The 22,872-nt window shown below is 44.8% G+C and overlaps 1 protein-coding gene across 4 annotated transcripts in view; it reads left to right on the forward strand.

Moving 5' to 3' along the window:
- Positions 1-927: 927 nt before the first annotated feature.
- FOXJ2 (forkhead box J2) overlaps positions 928-22,872 on the forward strand; it is a 35,881-nt gene continuing 13,936 nt past the window's right edge. Inside the window, exons 1-3 of one of the 4 annotated variants that reach the window (XM_039540172.1) lie at positions 929-2,301; positions 6,945-7,093; positions 22,100-22,455. In XM_039540172.1, the coding sequence (XP_039396106.1) occupies positions 22,123-22,455 (333 nt within the window). In that variant the 5' untranslated portion in view covers positions 929-2,301; positions 6,945-7,093; positions 22,100-22,122. Of the gene's footprint in view, positions 2,302-6,944; positions 7,094-22,099; positions 22,456-22,872 lie in introns of all 4 variants that reach the window. The other 3 variants (XM_039540182.1, XM_039540156.1, XM_039540162.1) reach the window with 3 other exon arrangements.

Genomic DNA, 22,872 nt, shown 5'->3' on the forward strand with positions numbered 1-22,872 from the left:
ATGAATGGTTTTGGGGAGATAATCAAATGGTAGGGTTAAAAGATTATCTCAGATTGAGGGGATATCACCAGAGGATCAACAGTCACATAGGTTCAGGGATGGTAAGAGATCATTATGAACTGGGACATTACATGGGTTCGGTGAGGTCATCACGCATATCTGAATTATCTCACTGAGATAAAATTATCATCTGGGTTGGAGGGGCATTATTACATGGGGGATTGCAAGAAAGTTGTTATATATTGATGGATAATATCAATATTTACTTTAAAGCATTTTTTAGATTTTTATTTAAAAAATTACAGCTGTGGGAAATTAGGGGGTGTAATAGTATTTAATGACAGTAGATGCTGAGATTCAAGAAGTTAAAGCTTTATAACCATTAACAACTAATAGTCAACATCACATGTCAACATATACAAATATCATAAATCAAACTCTAATTAATTCACAAGTAGCATTTGTTTTACTTTGCCTAGCTGTACATTTTGATTATCATGGAAATATTTTTTTCATTGGTTTGTGTGTGTGTGTATAAAATCGACATTTACCAAGATTTACTGATAAAAATCAAATCTTTCCAAGCCTGATTATTGCCTGCTTTGTCACAGGGATACTGATGTGTGTGTGTGAGAGTGTTACTGAGCAGATGATCGAGTAGGGGAATATCACATTGGTTGGGATTATGGATCGGGGCGATATTCCCCAAACAGATGGGGGGGGGGTATTTTCCAGGTGGGTTTAGGAAGTTATTCCTTGGGGTGGGTTTAGGGGTTATTCTCTACGCGTGTTGCGGGGTATTCCCGGGGTGGGCTGGGTATCCCCCCCTCTCTTGGAGCCTCCTTAACCCGGGGAGGCGGGGGCGGCCGCGGCCGGGGGGAGCCGGGGGAGGCGGAGCGGAGGCCGGGGAGGAGCCGGGGCCTGCAGTGGAGCCGCAGCCCGGAGGAGCCGGAGCAGCAGCCGCAGCAGCCGTGGGAGCGGCGGGGCCCGGGAAGACCCAGCGCCGCCCGGACGGGGCCCCCCGCAAGGAGCCCGGGGAGCCCCCCAGGAACGAGCCCGAGGCCCGGCGGGAGGTGGCGGAGGCGGCCGCCCAGCCCCGCTCAGGCCCAAGAGCCGCCGCGGCCTCCAGTGGCAGCCGAGCCCGGGCGAGAGGAGCCGGGGCCTGGGGAGGGGGAAGCCAGGGACAGCCCCCAGCCAGCCCGGGGTGACAGCCCCGTCCCCCCCGCGGGAGAGACCCCAGATCCCAGCCGTGGGGAGGGAGCCTCATAGGCAGCTCCCTGATCCCCAGCCCCAAATATCTGCCAAGCGGCGGACGCAGCCCACTGACCGGGGCGAGAGCCTCTGCAGCCCCCTTCCCATCCGGGGTGGAGCCACCCTCAGCTCCCCAGTACCTCGTCAGAGGGCGCAGAGGGACACCCTCCCTCATCCCTCCAGATCTAAAATAGACAAGGAGACACCCCCTCCCCCATTTTTCCCAAGCCCAGCCAGACAGTCAGTGGGGAACCTCCGGGAGAGAGACCCCTTATCTCCACTGGGGACAGAGCAAGCCCTGAAATACTTAGCCAGAAAGAAGCAAAACCCCACATAGTTGCCCAGTAATTAATTAACACCCATTCAGTATCCAACAAGAAAGCAAGGCCCAGGGAAGAGACACCCCTCACCGACTGGAAGTGCCTAGAACAGAGTTCTAGATACCAACCTGGCAAGGGGCACTCCCCCCTGAAAGAGGAAATAGCCCCACACTCCTATAAAAAGACTATCCCAAATATCCTATGTAAGGTGGGGGAGAAACACCTGCCAGCCAGCCACCAGGGAGGAGAAAAGAGACTTCCCTGAAATATTCAGTTAGTAAGAGGAACTCCCCCAGAGAAGGGGGAGATTTGCCTGCCCCAAAAGGGGACGTGAACCTATAGGGAAGAGAAAAGGAAACCCCCAGTTAGGGAGGGAAGGGGGAATTGATCTCCCATATAACCAGAGAGCCAGTGGGGAGAAGAAAACAGTATCACCCCAGAGTGACACCCCTTAAATAGTTGGCTATTAAAGAAGAGAGAAAAGAGGAGATCCCTATCCTAGGATACCACCAGCAATTTAGGGGGAAGACAACCCCAAGCAGATCATTCTACCTCTCAGGGTCCCGACTTCATCCACAACCCCCTCCCTCTCAAAATCTGAAGAAGATCTTGGAATAGCTGGCAGCAATGCTCTGAGGATGGAGTCCAGGGGAGGAGTGTGAAGGGCAGAACCCCAAAAACCAGTGCTGGAGATAACGCCCCCCTCCCTACAGAAAATCTTCCAGACAGAGTGAGTGACCACATTACATCACCCCTCTTTTCCCCTCAGTTCTCCTTCTGTCTATTCCTCTCTATCCTCGCTTCCCATCAATTTTCTCTTCTGTCTATACCTCTCTGTAGCTCTCTCCATCTTCTCCCTGTCTTCCCATTTCTGAATTCTCCCCACCCTTCTTTCTCGGTGTGCCTTTCTCCATTTTTATTTCTGGAATTAATTGTCTCCTTTTATTCATTATAAAGAACCGGCCTGATTTTTGTTCCAGTGCATTGCTTTTTGGAGACCCTAGCCGCAGGGAATTGTATCCAAGTCCCTCTGGCATTCCCCATCCACCATCAGTCATTAGTGTATTGACTTTATTGTGGACTCAGCCTTCATCATCACTGACACGAAATACATTTCTGTCATCCAGGGGGCAATACCTAGGATTATGTTGATTGAAAAGACTGTGGAGAGGGAGGGTGAATCCTAGCACTTGTGCCCTAGGGGTGTGTATTATGCATTGTTCATGAGGCTATGTGTGTGAATCTTGCTGCTAGTATCCTAGGGGTTGCAGAAACCCACTGTGCTTGGGACTGGGAGTTGTGTGAATATGAGTATTAGTACTCGTGGATGTAGATCCCACTGTATGGCTATGGGAATGAGTCCTGGCATTGGTGCCCTTTGGTATGAATCCCATTGTACCCGGGGAAAATCTCTGTGGTAGTGCTGGTGGAACCCACTTTCAAAACTACGAGGATCCATTCCATTGCTATTACCCTTCACATGTGGATCCTACTCTATTTAGGGTCTGGGTATGTGAATCCTGATGCTTGTGTCATGGGGTACAGGCCCTGCTGCCTTGTGAAAATGGGATAGTTAAATCCCACACCAAGGGCGCCTTCTGACACTAGTACAGTGCTCCCTCTCCTTCCCCAGAAAACACAATTGCCCTGGGTCATTCAATGGGAAATCAAGTCCAAAAGAGACATCACCTCAAAAGAGACTAATTCAGATTCCTTTAGCAGATGCAGCACCCCAAGGACAATCCCATATAAATCCCAGCCTGAGGTATCCCTTTCCCTGTTCAAGATACTGGCATAAATTCATTCTCCTGAGACAGTCGCAAGGAAATCCAAGGCCAAAGGATCCCTTGCTGTGACAAATACCAACTCAGACTCCAGTAGGAAAATACATAGTAACAGGGAAATCCAAGAAAGAGGATCAAGAGGGATTCCTTGGTGTAACTGGACAGTAAGCTCAGACAAAAGAGTGTGAGGTCACCCCCAGATGACTCCCCACCTTTGCCATTGCATTTTGACCTCTCTGTGATTCTTAGGGTGGCACAGTGGATTTTACAGAGGGAGACTGAAACCATAATGTTTGTGTTCTGGGGGTGCTATAAGATGCCCTCCCACTTGTTGCTCTCTAGTTTTGCAATCCATCTGCTTTGAGTAGAATACGTTGTCTAGTGCAAGGAAGGCAATAACTGAGGCGATTTGGGCTTCGTACACTCAAAGGGATTTACTGACTCTTCCTGCTCTTGGGGTTAATTTACCTTCCTCTGCCCCAGTTCTTACAATAATGACTTGACATTTTTCTAGTGCCTTTGGTTCAGTCGGATGCCACAGCACTTTACTGAATGTGTATGCCAGCCATGCAAAATTCTACTTGTCCACAGCAAGTAATATTTTGAAGGGTGTATAAAAGATTTGCATTTTCATTCTTCTCTGTCATTGTGGTAAAGGATGAGTTTTTAGATTTTGTGGCTAAACTGGTAAATATGACAGTTTTGCAAGGCGGAATGCTGTGTGGGGTCTGTGCATAATTGTTTGTTATTTATTCATTAATTGCTGACAGAGTACTCAGTGCTGTTCTAGACACACAAATTAGGACAATCTCTGCCCTGAAAAGCTTGCAGTCTGAAAGACAGATATGCAGAAGCCAGGACATGCTGGTAAATCCAGGGGAGGGAGTAACTTGAGGGGTGTATGGTTTGCTGGTTTTTGTTGTTGTTGCTACTTATTTACATGGATTGGGTCAGGAATGGTCTTAATACTTAGTCCTGCCTTTGAGTGAAGGACACTGGACTAGATAACCTCTTGAGGTCCCTTCCAGTTATATGATCCTACAGTTCTATGATTGTTAACCCAAGGCTGAAATGCTGCTGCCTCTGGGGTGGAATGCTGCAGCCATCCTGCACCAAGGATGTTACATAAAGGTGTAAGGTGGGAGGGGAAGGGAAGAATATTATTTATCTCCATAAATGTGCAAGGTGCTTTACAGACAAATAACAGGTCTATGTCCTTAGGAGTGTAACCAAGATGTTCAAACCTGGGTGCCAGTCAGGCTTCTAAATCCACCTAAATAAGTGACCTGATAGTCGTAAGTGTCCATCAGCCCACAGTGGACTTCAGTGAGAACTGCCAGGTGCTCAGCAGTTTGAAAATTAGTCTACTTATTTAATTGCCTGAATATTGACTTAGAAGCCTATCTTCAGGCACTCAGGCTTGAAAATCTCATCTTTACAATATAAGCAATATAATCCTTTGAGGTGCTGAGTGTCCTCAATTTCCAAGGAAGTCAATGAGAGTTGAGGGTACACAGTCCCTTTCCGGGTCAGGCCCTAAATAAGATTTCACATTAAATGAGAGAGATTAAAGGGGCAGGACAAGGGTTACCTAAATTAATGATAGCATATAACATTAGTCTCATCAGGTCTTGTTAGTTCCTTAGATTTTGTTTTAAAATCCATGGTTTTATGGACAGTACCTGGGATCAGGATAAGGGATCAGGCAATACCATGTTGAACTGAAATAGCAGGGGGCAATTTAAGGAGGCTGAATGTTAGTATTCAATTTGGAATCTGGTTGCGACCCCTGATTCTTGTGAAAATTATTGAATTCAGGGAGGTGGGACACTTGTAAATTCTATTTTTTTGCTTTAAGAAATGTTACTGACCTTGAATGCTAGAGGCTGTTCCTTGGTTCTCTTTTTAACTCCAGGGGCCACAGCAATGCAGGCATCTTCCATACACTATCCCCACCAATGGACCTCAGCCCTGGCCTTGTGTAGCCACCTGTAGTGGGGAGTTCAGTCTCCATGACCTGTTCAGACCTTTGGCCTCTGCTGAGAATGTCAGTAGGGAGACCTGTTAATGCCATTTGTGATGTGGGCATCTGTCCATGAAGAAATGGATTCATTTCCCCAATTCTCTGCAGTAATCATCTGGTCCCCCTAATCTAGGGCCAGATTGTAACCATTACCTTACAGGCAGAGCCCTGTGAGTTCTACAGCTGCAGAGTAGTGCTTCAGAATCTCAGCTTTCATTTTAAAATAAATTATACTTATAGCCCTGATGGTTTTGAAGATAACCTTGAAAACATCAATCAGGTGTTTGAACCTGCAGAAGCTACTCATTCAGGCTCTAAAAAGTGTGAACGGCCCATTCATCTCTATTGGATGTTAACCTGGAAATCTAAAGATAACCATTTAAATGTCAATAATCACTTAACTATTTCACTGCTGATTATTTAAGAGAAACATCTAGCTAATGTGCTCTTCCCATTCCCAGACTGCCTCCCACACCTCCCTACGTACCAATAGCCCCAGCTGTTCCCTATCCTGCTCTCAAAATCTTCAGTTTGCACTATGAAAATGTCTATGCACTGTAAGAACAAAAATCTGTGGCATATTAAAAAAGTGAAAATGTGGAGACAGTTTAAAATAAATTGCATTTAATATACAAATGAATAACACAGGGGAGACTGTACTGAATGCACTATTCATTTTCATATTTAACTCATTTTAAAACCTCCATTTTAAAATGTAAATGAAGCGAGCTCAATCCAGAGACCTTGTAGTAAAGTTCAGGGCCATCTTGTTAAGGAATTCTTGGGGCTTTACTGAAATGTGAAAGGCTTATTATCCATTCTCCCATCACAACCTGGGGCCTGATTGGGATTGATGCCCTAGAGGTGAAAGACTCAGTATCCTGTTGCTGTGACTAGTTTTCCTCTGCTGATTCTCACTCCATGTCAGCACTCTCCTCAAATCCATTCAGTGGCTTCCTATCTGTTATTGCATCAAATTTAAGTTTTGCTTCTGCACCTTTAAGGCCCTGCGCATTTTCACCCCACCCACCTCTCTGCTCTGATTTCCTCCTACTCTCCTGCACTCCTCCCGGTTCTCTCTTTACTGATATCTGCATCTCTTTTTTCCACTCTTCTTTGGGCCTTCTATCCTGCTGCCCTGTATGCCGAGCATCCTCCATCTACTCCTTAAAACCCATTTCTTCCAGGAATCTTTCCTAGCTGCAGTGCACTGAGCCCTCATCAGTGATCTTCCGCACCTGTGTTGTGACCCTGTCTTGCCTTTGCCTTTGTAAGATCATATGCTTATGGGAGCATGTTCTTTGTTTTATTTTGAGTTATATCAAATACCACATCCATTAATGCAGATGTATAATGAATAATCATTCTGATTCTGCTGAACTATCCGGTCCTACCAGCGTGGGGTAGTAGTGCTTTAGAGGTGAACAGCTCCATAATCTCTCTGACTCATCCAGTCTCCCACCCTTCCTGTTTAACTGCCCCTCCACCGGTGGCTGGGCTGTAGCTGATGATCTAGTGTTAAAAGGTACCACACTATATTCTCTGATTCTCCATGATTCCTTCCAGCTCTCCAGGATCTTAGCTTGGATTGGAACCCTAGAAGTGAAAGAGATGTTCAAGGTTCCATATCCTATTTCCTGATCGCCCTGAGCCAGCCAGTTCCTCTGATGTGGGGTTGGTTTGGAACCAGTAACCTACAAAAGAAAGAAGAGTAGGTTTGTGCTCTCTTTTGCTTCTCTGTGCACATATTGGAGTCTGAATTTTTTTGTAGGGGACCAAGTAGGGATTTTTTAATTCCCCAAAATAAAGGTTTCTTTCCTGTTTATTTTTTAACATTAGAAATTCAGGTCTTATTTACACAGTTTCATATTAAAGGTTCTGTGGATAATTGTAGAACGAGTAGGATTATAACATAACTATCAAAGCAGTGAAATCTGAACAATTGAGAAGGGATTGGGACCTTTTGCAGTCTTTCACTGAAGGAGTAAGGATGTTGAATTTTTTCACGAAACAAGTTTTCCTCCAAATTTTTATTAACTAAAAAACCCCATCACCCCACCACGACCACCACCTGCACAAAAAAACAACTAGAGATTAAATAATCTTCTTAAAAATCTCTTCCAGGTCTCTTGACCTCCAAAATACTCCCCAGAAAAGATAAACCTACTGTATAGAACACTGAATTTGGACTCAGGAGATCTGAATTCTCTTCTAAGCTCTGCCACTGGTCTGCTGGGGGATCTTGGGCAAATCACTTTGCCTTTCTGCACCTCAGTTTTCCCACCAGTAAAATGTGAGGAATGAAACTGATTCTTTATAAAACACTTTGAAATTTAAGGATGAAAAGTGCTATCTAAGAACTAGGGGGTATTATTATTCCAGATCTATCTAAGGTAATGAATATGAAGAAAAACCTTGTGAAATTAAACAAAAAGCCTTTGAGACCTTGCTTATGCATCATGAAGGAGCAAATAGAGGGCACAGACTCATTTTTTTTCCTTTGCAGGTCATCTGTAAGCTGAAAGGCCCCATAGCTTGTCAGTGTAGTTTTAAGTTGTTTTAAACTAAAGTAAACTAAAACTAAACTAGTTTTAAGTTGTTTAAATATGTTTTAAAGTGACTTAAGCAAAGACATTCTGGGTCTCCTGAAACCTCTCTCTTTAACATCTCCAGTCACCTTTTCTTGGCCAAGTGTTAAGGGTCTCTATTCCATCCTCATCTTGTTCTCTCTTGACTTTTGTGTGTCTGTCGTCTCCTGGTTCCCCTCCTAATTGCTCTGGTCATTCGTTCAGGGTCTTTTTCACTAGGCTGACCTCTTCCCTTCTTCCCTTTTCCATAAGGATACCACAGGGCTCCATCCTTGGCTCACTCCTCCTCTCTTCTGTATACACTTTTTTTCGTGATCTCATCTATTCAGTTGGCTTCACTACCACCGTTATGCCAGTAACTTGCAAATCTACCTCTCCACTCTTGACCAGTCTTCCTCCATCAAGTCATACATCTTAGCTTATCTCTTGGACATCTTCCCTTGGATGACTCAGAACCAACTCAACATGGCCAAAACGGAACTTTGAACTTCCTTCTGAAACCATCCCCATTGTCTCCCCCTCCCCCCTATCCCTTTTTTACACCACCACCACACTTCTATCACCCAGACTCACAATCTGTGTATCCCTTCTGACCACTCCCACTCTTGCCCCACAAATGGAGGTTGTGTCCGTATCCTGCTGTTTCTTCCTCTTTAATCTAAGATCAACCATTTCTCTCTATCCACACAGCTAAAATTCCTGTCCAGGCCCTCATCATCTCCCATCTTGATTGCTGCAGCCACTTCCTCACTGGCGTCCTTGAAACAACATCAGCCCCTGCATAACACAGCTGTTAAAATCATCTTCCTGGCTTGTTGCTCTCGCCACGTCATCCCCCTCTTCATATCCATCTGTTGGCTCTCCATTGTCCACTCCCATCACGTTCAAGCTTCTTTTCCTCACTTAATGCCCTTTGCAATTCTGTGTCTCTCTTCTTATCTTCCCTTGTCTTCTATTGCGTCAATGCAACATAAGATCGGCCATATTGGTTCAGATCAATGGTTCATCTAGCCCAGTATCCTGTCTTCCGACAGTGGCCAATGCCAGGTACTTCAGAGGGAATGAAGAGAACAGGCAGTCATAGAGTGAGCCATCTCCTGTTGCCCATTTCCCAGCTTCTGGCAAACAGAAGCTAGGGACACTTCAGAGCATGGTTTTGCATCCCTGCCCCTTACGGACCTATCCTCCACGAACTTATCTAGTTCTTTTTCGAACACTGTTATAGGCTTGGCCTTCACAACATCCGTTGGCAAGGAATTCCACAGATTGACTGTGCATTGTGTGAAGAAATGCTTCCTTTTGTTTGTTTTAAACCTGCTACCTATTAATTTCATTTGGTGGCTCCTAGTTCTTGTGTTATGAGGAGTAAATAACACTTCCTCATTTACTTTCTCCATACCAGTCATGATTTTATAGACCTCTATCATATCCCCCCACCCTTAGTTGTCTCTTTTCCAAGCTGAAAAGTCACAGTCTTATTAATCTTTCCTCGTATGGATGATGTTCCATACCCCTAATAATTTTTATTGCCCTTTTCTGTACCTTTTCCAAACACAGTATATCTTTTTTGAGATAGGGCAACCAGAACTGCACACAGTATTCAAGCTGTGGGTGTACCATGGATTTATATAGAAACAATATGATATTTTCTATCTTATTATCTATCCCTTTCCTAAAGATTCCCAACATTCTGTTAGCTTTTTTGACTGCCACTGCACATTGAGTGGATTTTTTCAGAAAACTATTCATAATGACTCCGAGATCTCGTTCTTGAGTGGTAACAGCTAATTTAGACCATATCATTTTATATGTATAGTTGGGATTATGTTTTCCAATGTGCATTACTTTGCATTTATCAACATTGAATTTCATTTGCCATTTTGTTGCCTGGTCATCCAGTTTTGTGAGATCCCTTTGTAACTCTTCGCAGCCTGCTTTGGACTTAACTATATTGAATAGCGTTATATCATCTGCAAATTTTGCCATCTCACTATTTACCACTTTTTCTAGATCATTTATGAATATGCTGAATAAACTGACCATTTATTCCTACTCTTTGTTTCCTACCTTTTAACCAGTTATTGATCCATGAGAGGACCTTCCCTCTTATCCCATGACAGCTTACTTTGCTTAAGAGCCTTTGGTGAGGGACCATGTCAAAGGCTTTCTGAAAATCTAACTACACTATATCCACTGGATCTACCTTGTCCACATGCTCATTGACCCCCCTCAAAAAATTCTAGTAGATTTTTGAGGCATGATTTCCCTTTACAAAAACCATGTTGATGTTTCCTCAACAAAACATGTTCATCTATGTGTCTAATAAGTCTGTTCTTTACTATAGCTCAACCAGTTTTCCGGTACTGAAGTTAGGCTTACCAGCCTGTAATGCTGGGATCGCCCATGGAGCCTTTTTTAAAAATTGGCATCACATTAGCTATCCTCCAGTCATCTAGTACAGAAGCCTATTTAAATGATAGATTAAATGACCAAATACCTTCAAATACCTCCTCAGCTCATTCTACCATGATACCTATAAGAAACTGCCAACCTGTAATGGCCAAGCAGGGGCCAGTGAGGATCATATATTTATGTATTTATATATTTAGAAATTATTCATAAAGTTCAGATTATCAGCTTGTTACCCTCATCCTCCCTTCCTGTTTCCCTTATAGAGGAGGAGGATAAAAAAGAAGAGGCTGGAGAAGTCGAGACACCCTGTCACCCCACCCCCCAAAGCAACCAGGAAGATGAGAGATGGCTTAGAGTAACAGAGAATCCCTGTCACAGTGGTCAGGAGGCTCTGTGGGGTGGGGAAGAGAGAAAAGGCTCCTTCTAGCATCTAGAGGGGACTGGAAGGGGGATTTAAGATCTTATCAGACAGCTACTATTCAGAGGATGGTATGAAAAATGTATCCCCTTAGGAGTCCAAAACTGCAGGATGCAGAATTCCCAGTAGAGATTCTAGCTTCCAGCCATAGAGAGTTGTTAGAGGGTGTAGGCTTTCCACTAGAACATTGCTTCTTGGCCTTGCTGTTGGCCATCCTCCTCATAGGTTTCATATAAACTTTTGGCTAGGAAGTCTGGCTGTTGGGTGTTATGCCTCCCAAAATCCAATGTATCAAATGTGCTTCTTGTAATTAATTGGAGTGACTTTAACTGGATCATAATAATAACAAAAATAAAAAGACAGAAAGTCCTTATTTACAAGCTACATCTAGCATCCCTTCATTCCTACATTCAGTCTCCAACTTCAGCTCCAGCACATCTGCTTCCAAACTCCTTGGGCAACCACATGCAGTGAACACATTCCACAAATGTCTCAGTAATCTTAGCAGTAGAAGTGTTTGTCATATGTCCTTCTGTCCACCTGGAATAAGCATCAACTACATAGAAGTCCATTTGCTTATTATGCACAAAATGAACATGGAATCTTTGCCAAGTCTTAGGCTATGTCTACGCTACTACTTAGGTTGGTATAACTTATGTCGCACCGGTTTGGATAGCGCTGTTGGGGGAGAGCTTTTACCCCGACATAGGTACAGCTATTTATGTGGGGTGAATTATGTTGATGGGAGAGCTCTTTCCTGTCAGCTTAGAGCGGCTACACTGGAGAGCTTACAGAGGTGCAGTTGCACCACTGTAAACTTTCTAGTATAGCCGTAGTAACCAACTTCTGTGGACGGTTTGTGACATGTGTTGGTGACTACTTTAGAGTTCACATTGACTAATCTCTTTCAGTGTTTTGTTCAAAGCCTGGCCACCAAAATCAACTTCTAGTCAGATTTTCATTTTCACTATGCCATGCATTCACTATGTAACTCAGCCGGGCTCCTGCTGTGTAAGCCTTGTATTACTGTTATTATACCCCACAGTGAACAGTCATTTTTCACTGATGAATCCATGTTCGTTACAGGAATTAGAACTAAATTTCTCTTATACCAACAGTCTTGCAGAAAGAGTATATTACATTATTTTAACCCAATAGGTCTTTTCATTTCTGTGGCTATCTTTTTTGCAGTAATGGGAAGATCTTCTGAGTGGGTGGTTCTGAACAGTGATCTACTTCTGAGGGCTTGGCTACACTTGAGAGTAACAGCGCTGGTGGTGGCTTTACAGCGCTGTAACTTACTCCCCGTCCACACTGGCAAGGCACATACAGCGCTGTATCTCCCTGGCTACAGTGCTGGCTGTACTCCACCTCGGCCTGGGGAATAACGACTATAGCGCTGCTCTTGCAGCGCTGGGGTGCCAGTGTAAACAGTGATTAATCTTACTACGCTGTAACTGACCTCCGGAACCTTCCCATAATGCTTTTTAAGTAAAGATAACACTCTTTGTTTTGTTGTGATGCCTCTCTTTGTTTTGTTGTGAACTCGGGGCTCCCGGAACTGCTTATCTAAAAAACAAACACAGCTACTGTTTGCTCCAGCAGAGGCAGGGAGGGGGGATCCCCTAGTGTTTGCTTGAGGAGAGAAGCAGCCCAGAGTGTGTGGGGGGGTCCGTTTTGGAGCAGCTGCTTATCTGGTCTGAAGGCTATTTGCATTTAGTGAATGAAAGAGGAGTGGGGGAAGGGGTCGAAACTTTTAAAATGATTGAAGGTTGGTGCTGTGTATCTTCAAGTCCTTAGAACTTGCAAGGCAGGGAGCTGACTCAGTGTCAGCTCCAAAAATCCACTCTCTCTGTCTTCCCCACGCTCCCTGTCACACTCCACCCCGCCCCCCTCTTTTGAAAAGCACGTTGCAGCCACTTGAACGCTGGGATAGCTGCCCATAATGCACCACTCCCAACACCGCTGCAAATGTGGCCACACTGCAGTGCTGGTAGCTGTCAGTGTGGCCACACTGCAGCGCTTTCCCTACACAGCTGTATGAAGACAGCTTTAACTCCCAGCGCTGTACAGCTGCAAGTGTAGCCAAACCCTAAGTCTGTCTCTAATTTCAGAGGCAATCTCGATAGCATATCAGTGTTAGCATGCACTGTACCAAAGGTTTGCACTGGATATTATACTGATATGCAGCTAAGATTAAAACCCATCTCTGCATCCTGGATGCTTCCAGGCCCAGAATACCTTCTTTTGGAATTACTTTTCCTATCAGAGGTTTGCAATTGGTTTCCAAAGTAAATTTCATTCCAAATAAGTACTCATAAAATAGAGTTACTCCAAAAATAATACCCAGTGCCTTTTCCTCAGTATAAAAGTAATTGTTCTGTTAATGGTCTTGAAGAAAATGTGGTGGATTTCTCTTGCTCATCTTTGCATATTGGCAAAATTACAGCTCCTACCTCTACTGGTGAAGCATCACTTAGTAATAGTGAGGAAAGCTCTGGATTAAAATGTACCAGCACAGTAGAACTCCTCAATGTGCATCTTCAAAAGCCTTATTTTGTCCTTTGCTCCAAACCATTTTACATTTTTTTCTGTAAAAGTGAAAACATTAGGCTTATTGTGTATATATATTTAAGATAAATCTTTTATAGTAGTTTTAACAAAGTTAAAAATGACCTCAGCTGTTAAGCATTTTTAGGTAGAGCCATGTTCTCAATACCTTTTGTTGTTTCTTGTAAGGGTTGTGTTGTCATTCCCTGCACCTGTGCTAGGCCATAAAATAAGCAACTTGGTTATTTTTCTTAACTTTAAAACCACATTTTTTGCAAAGTTTTCAGAATCCCGTCAACGTTTCTCAAGTGTTCCTCTGCATTTCTGCCATGTGTCTAAACAGCTGACAAGAAAATAAAAACCTTGGTGAACTTGATCTATCTTTTTTTATTTTTTTTAAAATCTGGCAGGTCACTGTCTACACCAGGGGTCGGCAACCTTTCAGCAGTGGTGTGCCGAGTCTTCATTTATTCACTCTAATTTAAGGTTTCACGTGCCAATAAGACATTTTAATGTTTTTAGAAGGTCTCTTTCTATGTCTATAATATAGAACTAAACTGTTGTTGTATGTAAAGTAAATAAGGTTTTCAAAATGTTTAAGAAGCTTCATTTAAAATTAAATTAAAATGCAGAGCCCCCCAGACTAGTGGCCAGGACCCGGGCAGTGTGAGTGCCACTGCAAATCAGCTTGCGTGCCGCCTTTGGCACTCGTGCCATAGGTTGCCTGCCCCGGTCTACACTGAATGGTAGCCTTTTGTGCCTATACAGCCTTTTATATGTCTCCATAGTAAGGATATTTTAGAATCTGGCTCTAACATGACCTCATGATATGTTTGAGGCAGGTCAAGCTTTGTAAACTTTACCCTTCTTGACAGTTTAGCACATAAATCCTGTGGTTTTGGAATTGGATTCTGATCTGCTTGCAACCTGGGGCTTATGGTGACTTTATAGTCCCCACAAATCCTCACACTTCATCAGTTTCAGGAACACACACAGGCAGTGCAGCCCATTCACTAAACTCAGCAGATGAAATTATTCTCTGCTCCTGCAATTCTTCTAATTGCCTTTCTGCAGGTTCTCACAAAACATAAGGCACCGGATGAGCCTTAAGAAATGTTGGTTTGGCTTTTAAAAATATATTCTGTTATGCCTTTCACTAAACCCGTGACTGGACCAAAAATAGATTTTTCTTTTTCTTTCGCCACCAGACCTAACTTGTGGTATACTTTATGTTCTTGAGCCAGTTTGTGCCAATTAGAGAAGGTCCATATCCTAATGCAACAACAGCAAACAAGTACCCCAGTAGTTTACATTTATTTGCAGACATCCTAAAACTTTGCTTGTCCCTTGATTATAGCTTTAAAGTGCTGTGTTAGTTTCTCTTAGTGTAACATTAGCAAAGTTCTCCTTAAAAAATCAGAACTACTGCATTACTTTTATCCATTTACATGAACACAGAATAAAGCATTTGAATCCCTTCTATCTTGCACTGCAAACATTTCTGAGTAGCCATCTTGTTATGGGCAGGCTCAGAGTTTGTAACAGGCCCCTCTATATTCGCTATGTTGGTGTACTTCATTCTCGTAGGTGACAATAACTTCCTTTTGCTGAATTCCTTTCTCCTCTGTGGTTTATGGCCAGCACAAGCTACATGTCCTCTGTAACCACATCTCCAGCACTTCAGCTTGTTAGAAAATATATTGTTCTGCTTGCTGGTTAGTCCTAAACAATGGAACCACCGACTCCTGGGTACAGTGACTCCTGTCAGCTTCTTGCCCTGTGGGCTGGCTTTCCTTTTTCCATGTGGCATGTAGGCAGAAGTGCACTCTCAAACGGCAGTGCTTTCTTTTGGCTGACTCAGATACCAATAGCGTGTCCACCATTCCTTCCAAGTTAAGTTTCATTTGTGAATAATACACAGCAGCCTCTCTCTTTATTCTGGATTTCTAGTTCCAGAAACAAAGCAATTTCCCAAGTGTCACAGATTATAACCTGCCATACTGGTAACTGATGGTGATTTGAGACTAGCCAGGAAATCAGATATGCTTTTTCCTTTCTGGTTTCTTAAGTGAAATGTCTCTCTCTCAGTGAGGAAGTTTGTTTGGGGCAGATAACATTTTTAAGCACTTCATTCTAGTCTCCCTCATTCATATCTCCTGGTTCTTGAAGGAAAACAAAAATCTCTCAAAACTGCAAATGTCTCTCGCAGACAGACTTAAGAAAATTGATTTTTTCCCCCCATGTTATTCCCTTCAGTGTTGTTGGTATAAAAATATTGCACAACCTTTGCACATAAACTTCAAAATCCTCGTTTCTTTCATCGGAGTAGAAGTTATTCATATTTCCATACATGGCCAGTTTTATCTTTTCTTTTTCTTCCTTTCTTTTCCTAGGCCTCCTCCTTCACTGCTGTCACTCTGATCATCTTGCTCTTTCAAAGATAAGGTGATCCTGGCATTGTCAACAGTGATTTTCTCCCAAAAGCTGACTGTACCTTTTTACTGCCTGAGCCAAAACTTTTCAAACAAGGGAGCCCTTCTGTATCTATCTTTTAGGCACCTAAGTAGAAGTGGCCTGATTTTCAGAGGTGCTGTTCAACCTTAGCTCCCACTGATTTCAGTATGAGCTGCAGTACTCAGCACCTGTAAAAATCAGGTCACTTCTAAAATATAGATTTAGCAGCCTAACTTTAGGCTCCTAGGATTGAGTATTTTGGCCACTGATTTTAAGGGGATCAAAATGAAACTAAAGTATCTAATTAGTACAGTTTGGGGTCCTTTAAAAGCTACACCCAGCCTCATTTCATTCATAGTTTCACTCCAGCTGCACCTGATTCTAAACTGACAAGTCTTCTGAGCCCTGCCTCAAAGAGTATTCCAGACCATAAAGGGGCAGTAACCACACATTTGCACAATTCTTAAAGCTACATACACCACCTCTAATACGTTTTTCAGCCCTGCCATGTGAAGTTAGCAGTGGTGCAGGGAGGGGCATGACTGACTTGAGTGGAAGAACTTTGCAAATTTGCAGGACAGGCAAAATAATAATTTCTTCTGCCAGCTAGTCAGTGGCATGTACAGTACAGGGAACCTGAGATGGGGGAGGCCAGCTTCCATTTTCAGCCTCAGGTCGAACATGCTGGTCAGTCACCGCACCCAGGATGTTTATTACTGTTCACTGAACAAGCTGCTGACTTGCCTTAAAGTATCATTTGTCCTGAGTGAATTTGTGGTTATTCAATGTCAACTGATTATGGGATTTTTCTTAGTCATTTTCTCTCTGTCTGAACCACACAAACCACTGTTTGCTTAAGTACAGATTTGGATGAGTGCTCTAGAAGTTAAAGGCTCTAGACCCCATCTCTCTGACTCTTCCTGAGCTGGGGTTATGTTGAAACTAGTCCCCAAGAGGTGAAAGAGTCTATCCCATTTTCAATCCTGCCTGATATTATGATTGTACATCTTTACATTTATGCCTATAGGTGATGTGAATAGTGTTAGTGTAGGTATTTGACTGACCGTAAAATGGATGTGTACAGTTAATTCTAGCTGGCTAGATAATGTAGTAGGGCCTACAAAAACACATTGATTTGGGTTCATCCAGTTCATTCTGTGGTAGCAGGTTTTTCTGTAGTCAAGAGAGAGAGAGAGAATAAGTAAAGTGGTAGAGGGAAGATTTGCCAGACAGTACAAAGGCCTGAGTGGGTAGTGGAAGTTGAAAGAACCATGAGTGTTGTAGTTGTTCTGGTTTACCCTGTGATGTCAGATGTTACATGCTATGCAGTTTTGAGCTGGTTCACTATTTGGATAGGAGACATCTAAGGAAAACCCAGTGTGCTTCCCAAAGTAGAGTGAGGGCACTCTTCAGTCACAGTAACTTAATTGTACAGATTGATTCTAGAGCAGGGGCAGGCAAACTACTGCCCACGGGCCACATCCAGCCCATCAGACCATTTAATCTGGTCCTCAACTCCAGCCGGGGAGCGGGGTCGGGGGCTTGCCCCACTCCGTGCAGCTCCCAGGAAGCAGCCAGCATGACTCTCCTCTGGCTCCAATGTAGTATACAGAGGCGCAGCCAGGTGGCTCTGCACGCTGTCCTGTCCGCAAGCGCCGCCCCCGGAGCTCCCATTGGCCATGGTTCCTGGCCAATGGGAGCTGCAGGGGCGGCGCCTGCGGACAGGGCAGCGCGCAGAGCCACTTGGCTGCGCCTTGGAGCTGGAGGAGGGACATGCTTCCAGAAGCTGCTTGCAGTAAGCGCCACCCAGAGCCTGCAAGCCTAAGCCTCGCCCCGTGACCCAATCCACAGCCCCGATCTCCCTCCTGCCCTCCGAACTCCTTGATCCCAGCCCAGAGCATTCTCCTGCACCCCAAACCCCTCATTCCTGGCCCCACGCCAGAGCCCACACCCCCAGCCGGAGCCCTCACACCCCTCCCCCGTATCCCAACCCCCTGCCCCAGCCCTGATCCCCCTCCTGCCCTCCGAATTGCTCCATCCCAGCCTGGAGCCCCCTCCTGCACCCCAAACCCCTCATCGCCAGCCCAACCCTGACCCCTCACCCCCCTGTATCCCAACCTGGAGCCCTCTCCTGCACCCTGAACTCCTCATTTCTGGCCCCACCCCAGAGCCCGCACCTCCAGCCGGAGCCCTCACCACCTCCCGCACCCCTACCCCCAATTTCATGAGCATTCATGGCCCGCCATACAATTTCCATACCCCAGCGTGGCCCTTAGTCCAAAAAGTTTGCCCACCCCTTTTCTAGAGTTACCATGCTGCTGGAGGTACGATCTTAAGATAAGTTGTCAAACTGAGAACCTGATCAGCCTGACTGCTCGTGGTCATTAAATATCCCATAGCACCTCTCCTAAGAGACAGAACAATAAATGCAACATTGTGGCCAAGCTTCATCTTAGGAAACTATACTCTTTCCCCCACATTTTCCATACAGTTTCTATTGGATACAGAATTCTTCTTCACTTCCCATCCTAAACTGTTATTTAGTGTGGCTGTGTACTCTTAAACAATTCTGTGTTTCACCCCAGAGGCGGCTGTGTTTAAGCAGTGCATGATCCTTGTGTACATATAAATTCAAAACTTGCGTTACTCATGGAGATAATTTAGGAGTCACTAATGCAAGCTTGAGGGTAATATTAAAGTTATATTTAAAAGAAAACTTCTCAAAAGTTAGGAAATGAAAAAGTTAAGATACTTAACCTGTGTATGCAGTGTATATATAATCCAAATCTACCCTGGCATGAGTCCTCTAATGAAGGCAGGGGTGTTGTGCTTGCATTTATTACACTATTGTACATTAACCTTATATTTACCTACATACATAATAATCCAGAATGCTCCATCTATGCACCATAAACAAATTAAAATTCCTGTGAAAACTGTAACTTTTGCATTTGCTGAATTTCGGATGTTTCAAATTTGAATCCTCAAGTAGCATAACACTGAAAAAGAGAGAGAGAATTTTTTAAGCTCTGGGTTTTTTTTATTTCATAATTCCAGGGTGCATAGTTAAAATTTTACACAAATATTAATTTCCATAATGAAATAGCAGCATGAAATCACAGCTCCATATTAGTTTTGTTATTCTATAGTCCTGTACATATTAACATGACTGAGGTTTTGTAATGCACACTTACAAAATGGAATATTTAGTTGCTATTTATTTTGTTTCTTTTCTCCCGAGTTGGCCTTGAGTCTAGTCCTTAATGAGGCCAGACTGTGGAAAGTTGCATGCTATTGAAGTTCTGCTGTTTTTAAGTTATATAGACACTAAGAAATTTTTTTGTTTGTTTACTTGTTTTTTTTAAACGGGAAAATTTATAGTTATTTCACCCTTGTATAATTCCAAAAAGGGGTGGATGGATTCTGCTCAAGCTTTTTTTAAAAAAAAAAAATTCTTTGGGATGAGACCAGTTTCAGTCTTCAGCCTGAGAGGAGGTATTTTCAATGAGATATGTGCAGCTGAAAATGGGCTTGCAATGGAAGGCCTGATGCAACCCTACCTGTCAAGATTACTGTATTACTCTAGCACAGGGGAGGGCAAACTATGGCTTACGGGCCAGATCTGTGCCTGTCTTGGCCCCGTGCTGCTCCTGGAAGCGGCCGGCACCATGTCCCTGTGGCTCCTGAGGGAGTGGTGGGGGCTTCAGGGGTGGTACCTGTAGGCAAGGGCAGCATGCGGCGGAGTCCCACCCCACCCCCAGGAGCCACTGCCGGACATGCTGGTCACTTCCGGGAGTGGATCCTGCCTTAGTTCTGCTGCGTGCCGCTACCACCCCAGAGCTGCTTGAGGTAAGTGGCACCGGGCCAGAGCTTGCACCCCAACCCCCTGACCTGAGCCCCCTAACCCCCTGCCTTGAGCCTTCTGTTGCACCCTCCTGCACCCCCTGCCACACCCCTCCTGCACCCCAACCCCTTGCCCTGAGCCCCTTCCTGCACACCAAACCCCCTCTCGCACCCCACAGTCCCTCCCGCACCCCGACCCCATGCCCCAGCCCTACATTCATGGCCCTGCATACAATTTCCCCACCCAGATGTGGCTCTCGGGCCAAAAAGTCTGCCCACCCCTGCTCTAGCTCATCACTATTGTATCTGATGGAATGGCTTATGCTAGGGAGATAAGTAAGTTGCGGTTGGGCCTTTCCTTTCCTCATTCCCTCCACTCCAGAAGCAGAATAATGTTTCCACCAGCTACAGACAGGGTGGTGGCATAGTTTCATTTTTGTGCCTGTGTGCTGGTTGTGTGATTAGAGAGGTGTTGTCTGAGTGCTGGGTGTTTGAGACAGTGTTGGTTGTTGTCTTTGAGCGCTAGATAATGTCTGATTGTTTGGGTGCATGGGTGTTTGAGCCCTGAATATTCTATGTAGTGAGTTGAGTGTGTGTATGAAAATGCAAGCCCTGTGTGTGTGTATGTGAGAGCCCTAGGTTGTGTGTGTGTTGGGAGTGAAGGCTGGGTGTAGAACCTTGTGTGCTTTTGAGTTGTGAGAACACTCTGGCATGTGAGTGCAGGGTGTTGGGTGAAAGAACCTGGGAATTGTGTCTGTGTACAAAGGTGCTGGGTGCATACATGTTTGGATCTGTGTGTGCACACTGTGTCCTCTTGGAGTATCTATATTTAGAAAGGATATCTACTGGTTACACTCACTGAGATGGGTGTCTCCCTGCTCAGCTGATCCAGTCAGTGTGGGTGATGCACTTAGTAGGAGGCGCCACCTGATGGTTTTTCCTGAGTAGGGTGTGTTCATGTTAGTCGTGTGTGTGTGTGTGTGTGTGTGTTGGGGAGGTATTAATCTGTTACTGGACTGTGTTGTTTGTGTTCGACTGTTGCCTTTATGTGTGCTGACATGCATCTGTATACAGCGATCTTTTTAAAAGTGAATTTCATACTGGTGAAAGACTTAATTCCAGTTGCAAACTAACTGTCTCAGCCCAGATTCAAAGGGACCATCTCTGGCAGGGATGAGAGGGAAATTCAGTCCTTGGTGCAGCCAGTTAGTGCCAGTTGTGATGTTGTTTTTTAATGATGACCTGATCCCCTAGAATCTGGATGGTGATATACCTGCCCATTTCACACAGGTCATCAAATATATTGTTTTATTGTAAAAATGTGGCCTCTTGAATTAAACGCTTAGGTATAATTACTGCGCACACTGGGCAAGGGTGCTTTATTTTTGTGAGGAGAAATATGGTCTTGTGACTAAGGCAAGGATCAGAGTCAAGAGACCCCAGTTCGGTTCTCTACCCTACTACAGACTCACTGTATCATAGGACTGGAAGGGACCTTGAGAGGTCATCTAGTCCAGTCCCCTTCACTCATGGCAGAACTAAATTTATCTAGATCATCCCTGACACTGTGTAACATTGGGCATGTCACTTCTCCTCTATGTACCTCAGATTTCTCAACTTGGGGATAATAATATTTAAGTACATTTCATGAGGCTTAATTCAGTAAAATGCTTTGAGATCCTTAGGAAAAAAGGGCTAAAGAAGAGCAAAGTCTTAATTATAATGATTCTGTTTTCAGTCTGGTCTCAGTCCTTCCTTGATGTTCTTGATATAATTATGTGTATATACCACTGTAGGTGTGTCTGGGAGGGGGGGATTTTTTTTATGATCCCTGCCCCAAGGAGCTTACAAACTGGGTTGGATACAATGTGATATGATGTAGGGAGAGATTACCTCTGGCCATGGGGAAGAAATTCCTCCCTCCACCCCCAATGAATATATTGCCAGTCCTGACCCATAGAGGTGATCTTATTTAGGTGTGACTTGAATACAACATGAGGGACATTCCTCCCTAGCTATGATCCCACTCCTGAGCTGAGGAGGTGACTTTATCAGGCTGGGAGATGGTGAGAGGGATGGTCCCCCGGATACCATACCAGTCTTGGCTTGCTGAGGTGATGTTATCACGGCGTGCGTGCCTGGGCAAGTGGAATGGCCCCACTCCCCGGGATAGATCCCTCTCCTCTCCTCGTTATCTTACCTGAGTCTGACTGCGATACACAGAGCAGGACTAGGTTACTATTCCAGGACAAACTGTGTAACCTTATCAGCAAGCAGGATTGTCCTCCCAGGGATACAATCCCAGGTCTGTAATGACACAACCTTCCCTAGCTGTGACCAGTGAGCAAGACACTCTTCAGCAAGGTACGCTGATGTGGGGGAGTACATCTTTTCCTCCATTATCAAGGTACAATTTGCTTGTATCTCAGCAGTCCCATTTGTTCCTCTCTCCCCAGCAGACACTCCGGCTTCCGGCATCATGGCCTCTGACCTGGAAAGCAGTCTCACTTCCATAGACTGGCTCCCCCAGCTCACTCTGCGAGCTACTATTGAGAAACTAGGGGGTTCCTCGCAGGCGGGGCCCCCAGGGGCTGCCCGGAAATGCCCCCCAGGCTCCCCCACTGACCCCAACGCCACGCTGAGTAAGGATGAGGCTGCAGTGCACCAGGATGGGAAACCACGCTACAGCTATGCCACTCTGATTACCTATGCCATCAACTCGTCGCCTGCCAAGAAGATGACACTTAGCGAGATCTACCGTTGGATCTGCGACAACTTCCCCTACTACAAGAACGCTGGCATCGGATGGAAGGTGAGGAACGCTGTGGCTGGAGCACAGTCTCCACCACCTTAAGAGAGTGCTTGTTCTTTTCTCAATACAAAATGTTCCCACTAAGCAAAGAAAAGAGCCAGGTGTAAAGGCAAAGGTCTAGTTACCAGCTGGAGAAGTGCAGAGCCAGATGACCCTTCACGAAAGTATTCTCTGCCAATCCCTTCCTGGCCCAAATACCATCCTCACTGTACCTTCTGTGGGCATACAGAGAAAGCCTTGGCCTCCAGAACTGTCCCTCCCTCTCCTTTCCTTAGCTTCTGTCCTGGCCCATCCTGCATGTACACAGACAGCTTTGGCTTTGAATGATCTGTCGCCCCATCCTGGGCATACACAGAAGTCTTCAGTTTCCTTTGCAGCCCTTATCCTTCCTACGTAGCATTTATTTACTTCTCTCCG

Source organism: Mauremys reevesii, linkage group 1 (genome assembly GCF_016161935.1).
Source record: "Mauremys reevesii isolate NIE-2019 linkage group 1, ASM1616193v1, whole genome shotgun sequence".
Taxonomy (NCBI): Eukaryota; Metazoa; Chordata; order Testudines; family Geoemydidae; genus Mauremys; species Mauremys reevesii.